We start from the raw sequence: 12,560 nt of genomic DNA, 5'->3' as shown, positions 1-12,560 counted from the left end.
GAGGTCAAAGGTGACGGTAAAAATCTAGTTCAGTGAGTCTTGGCTAGTGTTAATTAAGGTGTTGTGGTAGAAAAGAGGAATTATCGAATTTGAGATATGAGGGATAGCACACTGAGGTCAAGGGCATTGCCTTGCTGGCATGTTTTTGATGTGAAGAATTGTAGATGGAACCAAGGAGGTCAAGAAACAGCAAGCGAGTCAAATCATTAATGTGAATACAACAGTTTGCTGAGCATGGTAATGAGATAGAATGGAACAATATAAACAAACACCCTAAGTCAGGTCCTAAAGTCACTGAGGAATGTAAAAGAGGGCATAAGAGTAGTACATGATGACAGTAGTAGAGGATTTGAAAAATGTATTATAACTGATTGGTATGGGCTTCAAATGAGGAAAGGAAAGGTGATAGAGATAGAATGATCAGTGGAATAAAAGTGAGCTTGATGATACAAAGAGAACAATCTGTCTTCCTTCAGCACTGAATTATGGGGCAAAGGAAAAGGTTAAGTTTCCACAGAAGAAGTCAGTTAGTGACATGACATTGTTAGAGGAGGAAGACGTAGGAGAGGAAGCAGACTCAGAGCAAAAGCATTTCCCAGAATAGAATAGAATTTCTGTAAGGTACAGGAGGGGATTGAGAGGCAAACTCAAGGAGAATAGAAGTTGGCAGGGGTGAAGTGGAATCAGATTGAAATGAGAGGTTGGGGTAAATAGGAAGAGGAGAGGCAGGAGAGGTATAAATAATAAGAAAGAAGGAAAGGAAAAGTTTGTAGGCAGAAGAACATATTAATAGCAGACTGAGGGAGATTTCTCTGTTGGCAGGATACAGTTGCTGGAGAAAGTCAGAAGGAGAACAGGGCTTAGGCATGGTGATGAATACACAATACTTTAGACAATATCTAAAACTATTTGAACTAACATTTTGATCACTTTCATTTTCTATCAATACCACTTTGAATCAGATTACTTAAGTGAAAAAGCAAACTTGATTAACATTCTGTACCCTATTATGCCATGTTATTGCAGTGTGTTCTTGTGTTTTGCAGGAATCAGTGCACCCCACTACTACTTGCAGCCACATCTGGAGCATTGGACACTCTCCATTATTTGTTTTCTCATGGTGCTAACTGGCAAAAAACAGACAGCAAAGGAAATAATATAATTCATTTGTCAGTGCTAAACTTTCACACAGAAGTTTTGAAGCATATTATAGAATTAAATATCCCTGAACTCCCAGTATGGAAAACCTTGGTAGGTAAGTAGAAACATTTTCTTTTCAAATAAATTTTGAAATTGTTATTCACTTTAATGATTAGTACTCACTCTGAAATAGGGCTCACAAATGAACTGCATGTATTACTTGACATTTTAAAAAATTAATATCTCTGTTTTTGTATCACTTTTATTTCTTTCTATATGCATGTATATATTTACACATATATATGTATTTTTTTAAACCATTTATCTCCTTGGGGTATTTGCCTAGAAGTGGTATATCTGGGTCAAAGCCTGTGGACATTTTAGTTACTTTCTTAGAATGATTGCAAATTGCTTTCCAGTATGATTGGCCCAATTCATAGCCCCAAGATTTGTGTACCTGTTTCCTGCAGCCTTTCTATTATTGATAATTCCCATATTAGGCATTCTTTGCCAGTCTGTCGGATGTAAGGGAAAATCTCAGAGTTATTTTGACTTACAATCTTTTATTATTAGTGATTTAGAACAATGTTTCATGTGGTTGTTAATAGTTTAGGATTCTTTTTAGAATTATTTGTATCCTTTGTTCTCATAAACATTGGGGAAGACTTTTGGTACATATTTATGATATATCCCTGTATCTCCTGGATAGACAGATCCTTGTTAGAGACAGTAGATGAAAAATGAATGTGGTTTTTTTTAAATAGCCTTTTAGCAAAATAAAGCTTTTATACATGAGGCAGAATGCAACATAATTGTGTTTGGTTTGTATTTTGTTCGCAATTTAATTCAACTCTACATTTATTAAGCACCTGCTCTTGGTGTGGTATCATGACAGCCCCTAGGAAACACTGACCAAAACAGTCTCTGCCCTTAAGGATATTATGTCATACTTAGTGAATTTAACATAGGATCTATACATAGATAAGTATAAATGAAATGTATATGAAATAAAACAACATTATTTCAAAAAATGTAGAAACTTAATAACTGGGGTAATTCAAGATAGACCTCACCTATGAGGTGACATGTGAATTGTGTCTTGATTCTGAGTCAGAGGAGAAGAGGAAGTGCATTTTAGACCTAAAGGACAATCTGTGCAAAGGTAAAGAGGAAGAAAATGAACTACAGCATACAGGAAATAGTCATCAAGTCAGTTTGACGAGAATGGAGAATTCAAGAAGAGGAATATTATAAAATAAGACTGGGAAGGTAGATGAGAGTCAGATTGTGGTGGGCTTTGCACATCAGGATAAGGACTTTATATTTCAGCCTGGAAATGAGGGAATTACTTATTTCTGAACAGAAGAGTGAAATATTTATATCTGTGTTTTAGTAATATCAGTTTGGAAGCTATGTGGAAATAGACTAGAGAAAAGAGAGACTGGAATATGGGAGACCAATTAGAAGGCAACTGCAATAGTCCAGGTGAGATGTGATGAGGGACTGAATTAAGGTGATAGTCATAAGAGTGGAGAGAAGGCGCCCAGATATAAGAGCTGTGGAGATATCTGATTGACAAGACTTGGCAACGATTTAGATATGGAGAGCAAAGGAGAGAGAAATGTCAAGGTTACTTGAAGTTGCAAACTTGTGTATCTGGGAGTACGGTGGTCCTTTAACAGAAAACAAGGATATTTGTAAGGGGAATGGTTTGGGGAGAAATATAATAAGTTGCATTTTAGACGTATGGAGCTTGAGATGCCTGCCAGTGTCCACCACCATAGGAACATAGATTTAGGTTTGGAAGGGACCTTAGAGGTATTCTAGTCTTACAACCAAGAAGAACAGAGAATAGACAAAAAGTGACAATCCAAATTTCACAATTGCCTAAGCCCTGCTACTACTTGAACAGCCCTAAAGACTTTCTACTCCTTGTGAGTGAACACCCACAACCAACAGTGCTTAAAGGACCAATCAGGGATAGAGTTAGAGATGTCGGGTTTAATGGAGTCAGATGGTTTTGGAGGAGTCAGACATGGATTATCATTAAAGAAGAGTGAGGGTGAAGATTAGTGGGGATGGAGGAAGGAAAGAGAAATCATGCTGCTACTTCTTTGCTCTCACTTTAAGAACTGATTAGAAGCATATATTGTATATTATTTTCATTTTTGGATCACAAGTTTCTTAAGGGCAGAAAAAGTATCTTATCAACAACAGACAACAAATCCCAATCACAGTGAACAAATGTTCATTGACAGTAATATAGTTTGGACTATTCGCTGAACTTTATCTTAACAAGTAAATTGGATAGGTGAATAGTGTTCTTATGAATTTGGGCCATTTGAAAAATCAGTCTAGATTGATAGACCAAAGAAAATGATGATTTCCTCAATAGCAAGGCCACTTTCCCCCCTCTTTTTGAATTATTAAATAATTTAGACCTTAGAGATCAGAAACCATGTCAGTCTGTTCATCATCACCTTGTACAGGACCATGCACAGGTAAGAGCTTCACTGATTTTTGGAGTTGGTGATTGTGACCCCAATTTTCTGTTTCATTTTATCTGTGTAGGGAAAGCCTAAATCACATAGTTGTATCTTATGGAATCATATTTTATAAGTTTTCTGTTTAACTTCCATCAGGAATGTTGCAGTCTGGAAGTTATAAACGAAAGATGATGGCGGTCATGTCCTTGGAAGTAATTTGCTTAGCAAATGAAAACTACTGGAGGTGTATTTTAGATGCAGGTAATATGAAAAGAAACAAATTGGTAACTCATTTTTACTTATTCTAATATTTACTAATTTATATAGTACCACTTTATAGCTAGATTGGCTTCATTGAAATAGCTTCATTGTTGCCTAATTATTTGGTTATAGAAGAAGGGAATATTTAAAGTAAATTTTATCTTCTTTTCACCTTGGAAGAAGTGTAATCTCTTGGAATCATACTGATTCAATTTCTGTGGAATTCCACATTTTTTTTGCGACACATAAAATTAACTTATCACCTCATTTATTTGATTAAAACAAATTAATTTCAACAAATATTTGTTGAATACCTATGTCCCAATGTGTCTCTGTTCTATTTCTAGGCTCACTTATTAGCATAAAATCTTACTTTGGGAAGGGAATTGGAATTTTCCATCTATGTCAACTGTAATAATAACAATAACTGATATTTGTACAGCACTTACTATGTGCCAGGCACTGTGCTAAGTACTTTACAATCATTATTTCATGCAGTCTTCACTATGCTAGGAGGTTAATTGCTAGTATTATTATTATTTTTCCCGTTTTACAGATGAGGAAACAGGCAGAGGTTAAGTGACTTGCCCGGGGTCACACAGCTAACAAGTGTTTGAGATTGGATTTGAATACAGGTCTTCTTGATTCCAAGCCTGATGCTCTATCCACTGTATCACCTAGCTGCCCAACTGTCTTTCAAATATAGGAACTACTTATATTATATATATAATAAATTAGTATCCAGGCTCTGTTTGAACAAATTCCAATTATTGGACAGTTATTGCACCAATGACAAGTGGTATACAAGATGGAATGATGTAGACTAGCCAACAGTACAATTAAATGGATTTGGAACTTGTTAAATTGCCAGACCCAAAAAACTGTCATTAATTGGTAGATGTCAACTTGTTGGGAGGTCTCAAGGCACATCACAAGATGTGCCTCAAGGATTTGTCCTTGACCATGGGCTCAAGGTTCAACATTTTAAACAATGGCTTGGCCAAGGGACCAGATCTGTAGAAGATTTGAAACTGGGAGGAATAGTTAAGATACTGGATGAGACAGGATCCAAAAATATCTAGACAGGTTAAAATGTTGGACTGAAGATAAATTTTATATAGATAAATGTAAAGTAATGCACTTGGAATCAAGGAACCAGTTTGGATCCTGTCTCATCCAGTACCTTAGCCGAAAAGTTCTTTCCTGTTGATCTTAGAAAGCTTACCTAGTGGTACAGGAACCCTTTGGTTTTATTTGTTCTAACATTCCCTGGTCTCACTCCCGAAGTGGACCAAAATTCTCAAGATGGCTCCAGATAGGCCAACCTTCATCTCTCACACTTAACTGCATTACTGAAGCAGGTCCAGATTTAATCTTAAATCTAGCACAGTTAGAATTGTTTAGTACATGTGTGCTAAATGTGTGGCTATCTTCTTGCCTTTTTAGTAGACAGAATAATATAATGCTGCAAAATGCCCACACTGCTTGAACTTTTTAGGCAATGGAAAAATTATATAAGAAGTTAGAAAAAGGGAGGAAATATGTATATTAGGTAAAAAGAAAAGGTTTTGTTTATGAATATTATAGCCAAATAAGAGATTTAAAATAACATTACATTGTGTCATTTTGAGAATAACATATTATTGGCCCTACAAATAAACATTTTAGCTTGAAAATCTCATCTCATAACGAATACATTTTGAATACTTTAGTACAGAAATGCTCCACTTAACTACAGGTCACACCTCTGTCAAGATCAACCATTCAGAATACAGTCAGGAAGCTAGAAGTAATTGGGGGCAGAGAGAGAGGAAAGTAAGAGGCAATGAGATTTAGATCTCTGGATACAGGCTTAAAATATGGGAAAGATGGTTTCTTGGTCATGATGGCATGCACCTAACAAGGACCAGTGAAATAGAAATAGAAATATGTATATGTATATATAATCTGAATTCTTTCTAACCTAATTCATATAGTCTACAAGTCAAAATGGAAGATAAAAGAAAAGTGCTCACAAATATCTGTAAAATGTGACATCATAGAGAATAGCATGTACAACATAAAGGGGAAAATTGCAGAAGACAAGACAAATAATTCACAAGAACTATATCTAAGAAAGGGACCAGTATTTTGTCTGAACACAAATGAGAAGGATAGAAAAGAAATAGATGGAGAAATTTTGAACGTATTGTCAAGACATGTTGGATGGGACTCATGACTGGATAATGACTTTGGAGAGGTATATGCTATTCAAAAGGAATGGAATATGTATTAAAAAAAAAAAAGGAAGAGGTGGTGGTGGTGGTGGCAGTAGAGCAGAATTATATATGAAGAAAACACATGCATGTGAGCAAACCCAGGAACTGAAATGGAAAGCTCAGTGGAAAGCATTTTATTGGAGGGAAAAACAGAAAATATTTTCATGGGAGTATATTTCAGACTTTTTGACATAAGGACCAAGATATACAAGTTTGGAACCAAACCTGACATGGATTCATAATATAGTATTAATGGGGCCTCCAACTAGACACCTCTTGAAACTACCTCTTTGGCGAAAGCTATTACTGGTTGCCCAAGGAGAAATTATGGTAACCTTGGGGGCAAGTGAGCACTACATCTTAGAATTAGTGGTAGAAGACAAGAAAATGAGATTTTTCTGATATGAATCTTCAATTTTGGATAAGCATATTTCCAAGAGTTCAGAGAAAGCACAGAAAAGAACACATGGAATAAAATTCTGCCGGGTACACAAGCTCAAGAAGAAAATGAAACACTCAAAAATAAAATTTTGCTAATGCATTGTTGGTGGAGTTGAGAAATGATCCAACCATTTTGGAGAGCAATTTGGAACTATGCCCAAAGGGCTATAAAAATGTGCATACCCTTTGACCCAGCAATAGCACTTCTAGGGCTATATCCCAAAGAGATCATACAAATGGGAAAAGGACCCACATGTACAAAAATATTTATAGCAGCTATTTTTGTGGTGGCAAAGAATTGGAAATTGAGAGTATGCCCATCAGTTGGGGAATGGCTGAACAAGTTGTGGTATATTAATGTAATGGAATACCATTGTGCTATAAGAAATGATGAACAGGGCAGCTAGGTGGTGCAGTGGATAGAGCACCGGCCCTGAAGTCAGGAGGACCTGAGTTCAAATCCAGCCTCAGACCAAACACTTGACACTTACTAGCTGTGTGACCCTGGGCAAGTCACTTAACCCCAATTGCCTAAAAAAAAAAAAAAAAAGAAAGAAATAATGAACAGGCTGACTTCAGAAAAACTTGGAAAGACTTGTATGGTCTGATGCTGAGTGAAGTGAGCAGAACCAGGAGAATGTTGTACACAATAACAGCCACGTTGTACAATGACTAACATTGATAAATTTAACCCTTCCCAGCAATATAAGGATCTAAGACATCTCCAAAGGCCTCGTAATGGAAAATGCTATCCACATCCAAAGAAAGAACTATGGAGTTTGAATGCAGATCGAAGCATACTATTTGCTATTTTTTTTCTTCTATTGTGTTCTGTTTGTTTCCTCTTTCTGGCGGTTCCTCCTATTGGTTCTAATTCTTACTTACAACATCAGTAATGTGAAAATATGTTTAATAGGAATGGATATGTATAGCCTATATCAGATTGTGCCCTGTCTTGGGCAGGGTGGTGAGGAGGGAGGGGGAGAAAAATTTTAAACTCAAAAGTATATGAAAGTGATTGTTGATAAATCAAAATAAACTAATTTTTTAAAAAATGAAATTTTGAAGACACAGAAAAAATTCTGATGAAGAAAATGGGGAGCTATCTACAGGAACTAATGTGACATTCACAGAAAATTTACCGAGACTTTTAAAAGACATATAGAAAGTGAAGGCAAGAACAGATAGTAGAGGATGGATATAAAAGAATAACCCTTTTTGAGAAGGATAATATGAGTAGCATGAAAACACAGAATGAGCTGAGGTTTGTCTTTTAATTTATGTTGGGGGCAGAAGGAAGATGAAGCAAGAGATAAGACTTCTGAGTGAGATGGATGGGATGGTCAAACATGGATAACAAGAGAGAGTTGTGAGCTAAGCTGAGTGAGAGGAAGGGAAGAGAGCACCTAAAGGCACTCAAAAAGTTCAAATCAACAGACCCCCAAAGAAACACACATTAGGGTATTGAAAAAAAGAAAATGGAAATGATTATTGAACCACTTTTGGTGACCTTTCACTTTGAAAGGTCATGAAAAATGGGAGAGATGCTGCAGAACTGAAGAAGAGAAAATGTTCCAAAATTTTTTTTAAAAGGAAGAGGGTGGAGTCTATAAACTATAGGCCAATGAATTTGATTTCAATTTCTAAGAAAATCCTAGAATTGATCATGAAAGAATTGTTTTGTGTACAATGAGAAAGGGAAGTAATGATCGCTAAGAATCAGCATGGCTACAGGAACATCAAGTCATGCCAGATTAACTTCCTATCCTTTTTTGACAGTTTTAAACGGGTACATGAGGGGGAAAACTACAGACATGGCATACCTAGATATCAAGAAATCATTTGGGGGCAGGTAGGTGGCACAGTGAATAGGGCTCTGGTCTTGGAGTCAGGAGGACCTGAGTTCAAATCCGGCCTCAGACACATAACACTTACTAGCTGTGTGACCCTGGGCAAGTCACTTAACCCCATTGCCTAAAAAAATAAATAAATAAAAAACAAACAAACAAAGAAATCATTTGACAAAAGGCTCTCATATTATCCTTGTGTAAGAGGAGAAGAGATGCAAGTGAAATAAAAGTATAGTCAGATTCAGAACTGATTCAATGACTAATCCCAAAGAATAGTCATTAATGTCATTTGTTGGGAGATAATCTAGTAGAGTGTTTCAGGAATCTGTCCTTAGTCCTATACTATACAACATTTTAATAAATGAGTTTATTGAAGGAATAGATGGCATGCTAGATAGATTTGGATATGCATGAAGCTGGTAAACACAGATGACAATGGATGACATAGTTAGGATCCTAAAAAGATCTTGATTGGTTAGAGGGATAGGCTAAATCTACTTAAGATTAAAGTTAATGGAGATAAAGTTCCACATGGGTTTAAAAATCCATTTCAGAAGGACAGAGTAGAGAGTCTTGGGTAGAAAATAAGTTGAGTGATAAAAGAAAGATCTGTGGGTTTTATACGACTGCAAACTTCAAAATAAATGAACACAACTATAATGCAACCAGAATAGCTGATAATATCCTTGGCTATACTAAGCCACAATTGACCAGAAAAAAGGAGGTGATAGTCCCAGTGTATTCTGCTCTGATCAGACCAAATGCAAAATATTGTATTTAGTTCTGGGTGCCACATTTCAAGAAGGATAAAGGAGCCCATGGAGGGGGAAATGGCAACCATGCCATATGAAGAACACATGAGAGAACTAAGGATGGTTAACCCAGTGAAGTGAAGATTTGAAGAGTTTATCATAGAAGTATCTTCAGGTATTTGATGGAAGAGGGACTGGGTTTGTTTTGTTTTGACCCAGAGGTTAGAACAAGAAGCAAAGGGTAAGAAGTTAAGGAAAGGTTAATTCTGGCTCAATATAAGGAAAAATTTTATAAGAATTACAACTTTTGAAAGCAGAAAACTGGGAAAAATTTTTTTTTACAGCAAGTATATCTAATAAAGACATCATTTATCAAATATATAGGAACTGAGTCAAATTTATAAGAATAAATCATTCCCCAAATGATAAATGGTCAAAAGATATGAACAAGCAGTTCAGATACGAAAAAAAGATATGACAAGACAAAGAAATCAAAACTATCTATAGTCACAGGAAAAAAATGCTCGAAATCATTATTAATTAGACAATACAAATTAAAACAACTCTGAGGTATCACCTCACACCTATCAGATTGGCTAATATGACAGAAAAGGAAAATGATAAATATTGGAGGGGATTTGGGAAAATTGGCACACTAATGCACTGTTGGTGGAGTTGTGGACTGATCCAACCATTTTAGAGAGCAATTTGGAACTATGCCTAAAGGCCTATAAAACCCTTTGACCCAGGAATACCATTACTAGGTCTGTATCCTGAAGAGATTTTTTTAAAAACCCAGAAAGAAAAAGGACCTATGTACAAAAATATCTATATCAGCTCTTTTTGTGTTGGCAAACAATTGGAAATTGAGGAGATGCCCATCAATTGGGAAATGGCTAAACAAGTTGTGGTATATGGTTGTAATGGAATATTATTGTGTTATAAGAAATGACAAGCAGGAGGATTTCAGAAAAACCTGGAAAGACTTAAATGAATTGATACAAAGTGAAGTGAGCAGAACCAGGAGAAGACTGTACACAGTAACAATAACATTTTATGATGAACAGCTGTGAATCACTTAGCTATTCTCAGCAATACAATGATCCAGGACAATTCCAAAGGCTCATGATGAAAATGCTTTCTGCCTCCAGAGAAAGAACTGATATTATCTGAATACAGACTGAAACATACTATTTTTCTCTTTATTGTTATTTGAGTTTTCTTGCACAAAATAACTAATATGGAAATGTTTCATATGATTGCACATGTTTAACCTATATCAAAATGTTTACTGTCTGAGAGAGGGGATAGGAGAGGGAGGAAGGGATAGAATTTGGAACTCAAAACTTAAAAGAAATTGAACAAATGTTAAAAATTATTTTTACATATTATTGAGGGAAAAGTAAAATATTATTAAACACACACACACACACACACACACACACAAACACAAACAATTACAACTTTCCAAATGTGAAATGGGCCACCTTATAAGAGTGGCCTCTTCCACACTAGAAATCATCAAGCATAGGCTGGATAATTATTTGTCACAGATATTACAGGAGGTATTGGTTGGGCTAGGAGCCCAATGAGGTATTTTGTTTTTGTTTTTGTTAGGCAATTGGGGTTAAGTGACTTGCCCAGGGTCACACAGCTAGTAACTGTCAAGTGTTTGGTCTGAGGCCAAATTTGAACTCAGGTCCTCCTGACTTCAGGGCCAGTGCTCTATCCACTGCGCTACCTAGCTGCCCCCAATGAGGTATTTTGTTTGACTATGTGCTCTCCAATGCTTCTTTTAACTCTAAATTCTTTGAGTCTGTGAAAAAAAAATCTCTGAGCCATCCAAATATTTGTCATAAAGACTATGAACTCATTCTCATTCTATAGTCAGTTTATCTTTCCCAGCTTCACCTCTTCTATAAGAGAAGTCCTCAAACTCTAACACATAATCCTTTCACTTAAATCAGTATCCAAATGTTACACACAATTCTAACAAATTTTGGGCAAAACTTTTCACCACTCTGGGCCTAATTTTCCTAAATTCCTGTGTAGAATGAAGGAGTTGGACTTAGATGACTCTTGAAAGTCCCTTCCATCTCAAAAGATTTTGTTATTCTGTTGCTTAGGCAAATCACTTTGGGGTGTGTGTGTGTGTGTGTGTGTGTGTGTGTGTGTGTGTGTGTGTTTCAGTTTCTTCTCTTAGAAAATGGGAGTCTTGGATGAGATGGGCTCTAAGATCCTTTCTAGCGCCAACATTCTGGGTTAACCTGGTTTCCTAGTTACAGGTGATCAGGAGTAGAAATGAGTTGGGGAGATAAACGCAGCGGCAGGTACACAGTTTACAAGCTTGGCAATGAGAGAAGGAGGCAGAAGAATTACCAAAAGCAAGTACAAGAATTATTCAAGCATGTCAGCGCTGAATCACAGCATGTGAGGGTTGGAAGGGACCTCAGCAGTCATTTAGTACAACTTCTAGACAAGTGGTTGGTATCATGAACAGATGCAGGATTTGGCAAATGAAGTCAAGACCAGGGACCACCACGTAGCATAGAGCAAAAGAAGTATCACGGGTTCATTGATTTAGAGCTGGAAAGGAACATCTAACTCAAGCCAAACTGAAGAGAAAGGGCAAAAAGTGAGGGCTATTCTAGATAATAGAGATTCAGACTTTATAGGAGGACAGAAGTAGAAACACTGTCCAAGTAACTGAGGTCAGGGAAAGCCTAGACATTATTAGGGGATCCAGTACAGACAGAAAAGTTCACACCATTGCGTGACTGGAATATGCTTGCTGATTCTTGGAAAAAGTCTATTTACTTTCTATCCTTGTTTTAAGCAAACTCCTTAGTATGAAGGTACAGAAACTTCCACACACAGATATTATGCTCCAAAGCAAGACAGCATTTGTGTGATAGTGATAATGACACAGGCTAAAATGTAGTTCCTCTGAGAAGCCTGGGCCATTTTGTAGAGGGGCAATCAGTCAGCCCTGTATTCTTCAACAGCTTCTGAGGCATAACAATATTACATATACAACAATGAAGTAGTTATATTTACAGCAATGATAGTGAGTTATCAAGGAAAGATTAAATTAGGATCAGTATATTTAGTTTTAAAAGGCAGAAGTATGTAATATGTCTTAGAAAGACTTCTATCAAAAAAAGTTAAAATATTTAAAAGTTTTGGTGTATAAGCTGCAGTCATCTGAAAAATTCCGTTACATGGAACTGCAAATTCCCTGACAGTAATGGCTGAATGAGATTTTACTGTGCTATGGATTATAAATTAGCTTTATGTCATCTCGAATAGATTATATATATTTTCTTTATTTTGCAATGCTCACGTTTATGGTTTAAATTATGTCAGGAAAAT

The 12,560-nt window shown here is 36.2% G+C and overlaps 2 protein-coding genes across 3 annotated transcripts in view; one reads left to right on the top strand and one right to left on the bottom strand.

The window, feature by feature from the left end:
* Positions 1 to 12,560, bottom strand: part of OSGEPL1 (O-sialoglycoprotein endopeptidase like 1) — a 100,666-nt gene that overhangs the window by 24,219 nt on the left and 63,887 nt on the right. The window lies entirely within an intron of this gene.
* Positions 1 to 12,560, top strand: part of ANKAR (ankyrin and armadillo repeat containing) — an 86,073-nt gene that overhangs the window by 39,561 nt on the left and 33,952 nt on the right. The window contains 2 exon segments of the mRNA XM_027866010.1: positions 1,047 to 1,255; positions 3,783 to 3,887. Coding sequence (XP_027721811.1) covers positions 1,047 to 1,255; positions 3,783 to 3,887 — 314 coding nt within the window.

This window comes from Vombatus ursinus, unplaced genomic scaffold, assembly GCF_900497805.2.
Source record: "Vombatus ursinus unplaced genomic scaffold, bare-nosed wombat genome assembly UNPS02014779.1, whole genome shotgun sequence".
In the NCBI taxonomy this organism is placed as follows: domain Eukaryota; kingdom Metazoa; phylum Chordata; class Mammalia; order Diprotodontia; family Vombatidae; genus Vombatus; species Vombatus ursinus.
Note: the sequence above shows the minus strand (reverse complement) of the source record. Positions and strands in the feature narration are given on the sequence as shown.